The 2,095-nt window shown below is 24.2% G+C and overlaps 1 protein-coding gene across 1 annotated transcript in view; it reads right to left on the minus strand.

Moving 5' to 3' along the window:
• The window catches only part of LOC108571108 (rab proteins geranylgeranyltransferase component A 1), a 9,164-nt gene that overhangs the window by 4,945 nt on the left and 2,124 nt on the right, over positions 1-2,095 (minus strand). The window contains exons 4-6 of the mRNA XM_017933082.1: positions 1,232-1,426; positions 979-1,162; positions 127-364 (exon numbers count right to left, since the gene is read on the minus strand). Coding sequence (XP_017788571.1) covers positions 127-364; positions 979-1,162; positions 1,232-1,426 — 617 coding nt within the window. The remainder of the gene's footprint in view (positions 1-126; positions 365-978; positions 1,163-1,231; positions 1,427-2,095) is intronic.

A 2,095-nucleotide genomic window follows, 5' to 3' on the forward strand; every position in this document is an offset into this window, starting at 1 on the left:
ATATGCTACTAACTGCTATATTTTAAGAAATAAGTGATTTTTACTTAAAAAATATTACACGAACCATACAGCATAATATAAAATTAAGTCTACTTGAAAGAAAAAATAATATAAATAAGCAATTACCATCAAATTCTGGACTGTCTGCACCTTGCTCCATACAGGAAGTGAGCAGTTGCATTAACATTCTTTTTTCAACAACACTAACAGTTTTATTTGCAAATACATCAGCTCTTGAACAAGGTACTTGTGTTAGCTTTCCATTCATAAATGTAGCTACTCTAGAAACTGCTCGAAATTCTGCATAACGAGCAATGTTACTAGAGATTAGAAGTTCAACCAGCTCACCTCGTGCAAATAACAACTGTTATGAATAAATAAAATAAATTTTAGAACAATAAGAAAAAGAGTATTTAGTATATCAAGATGTAAATTTACATATCATTCTGTATAAGTAATAAATGATAGAGACTCAGTTAATCATAGATCACATTTATTTTAGATGATATTTCAAAAAATACTGTTTACCACTTCAAATATAATACTTACCTAAATGAAAACGTACATTTCATAATAAATGAGAAAATAAAAAAAATTTTAATAATCCGAATATATTCTAATAATTTAGATTTTACTAATTACATACTATTCTATTTTTTCAAAAATCTTTATAAATATACAACAAAATAAATGTATTCTAAAAATTAAAAACAACATACTGTAACTTTTAGTAAAACTAAATATATCATTAGTGCTATTTCTTTTATTACTAAAATTTATCAAGGAAAATAATGAAGAATTCAATATATTATTACTTACAGCTTTAAGTAATGATAACAATATTTATACTTTTATATTTATCAACCTTTTTATTTGTATAAATAAAAAAATTAAATTTTAAATTTATTTTATTATACAACTTCAAAATATCTTAATGTGTCTTGCATATAATATAAGGATACTTGTATATTAACATACCTTTGGTGCCAAATCAATATTAAATTTTCTGTATTCTTTTTTTATACGATCTATACTCCACTGTTTTACATTTTCCTTCTTTTCAACTTTATCATCATCTGCTTTTTCATCACCACTGCCACTAATATCTCCAATACTATCTGTCTGAGTATCTTTTGAGGAAACTACTGGTAGATCAGCATCACTATAACAAAAACACAGTTGAACCTCTCCACAAAAAGACATCAAAGAAAAAGAAATGAAACAAACTTACTTTGAAATATACCAAGTTTCTTCAATATTTTCGACTGTTGAATATTCATTACTAGTTTTTAAAAATTTTTCTTCAGATTCCAAATCCAGTCCAGACACATCCTTAGTATTGTTTTTGGAAACTTTCAAGTCCTCTATCCATTTCTGTAGACCATCGAAATTAAATGTTGCCCATAGGCCACCATAATATTCGTTACTACAAAGACAATTTTTTAGTCATGTATAATGTCAATAAATTGGAAATTTATTTTATTGATCATATGTAATACATCTTTTTAGAAATTATCTAAATATTATATATTAAAATGCAAAAACAATAAATACATGTTTATTTATGGAAGACTAAAATAAAAACTGAACTACCAAACAATTTAACCTACCAGAAGCTACATGTAAGATGTTAAATGCTGAGTTTCATCAGGGACATAACAAGACTAATATACATCAATGTTTCACATTAAGATTAGTAATATTATTATTATAATATGCAACACACTTACAAAACATTATAAAGCAATCTTAATGAAAAAAAAAAGAAAAAGAAATGAAAAGTATGTATAAAGTATATTCACAAAGTTTTAAGACATAAAACAGAATATTATATTTTAATCTGTTCTACATATTCTCCTGTTAGAGTAATAGTGAATCTTAAATTATACTAGATGACTAAAGATCTTAATATTTCTTCAAATATTTGTTCAAGAAATTATTTTTACGATACAAAAAGTATTTGATTATTTATAGAATTTGGATATACCAATTTTTTTAACTCATTGGTGTTTAGAATGATATTTAGTGGTTCATTATGACATTAAGTTTAAAATGATAAATTCTTTTTCTTTTTATTAGAAAAAAAATTCTAAAG

The sequence above is a fragment of the Habropoda laboriosa genome, unplaced genomic scaffold, assembly GCF_001263275.1.
Source record: "Habropoda laboriosa isolate 0110345459 unplaced genomic scaffold, ASM126327v1 scaffold106, whole genome shotgun sequence".
NCBI classification, from domain to species: domain Eukaryota; kingdom Metazoa; phylum Arthropoda; class Insecta; order Hymenoptera; family Apidae; genus Habropoda; species Habropoda laboriosa.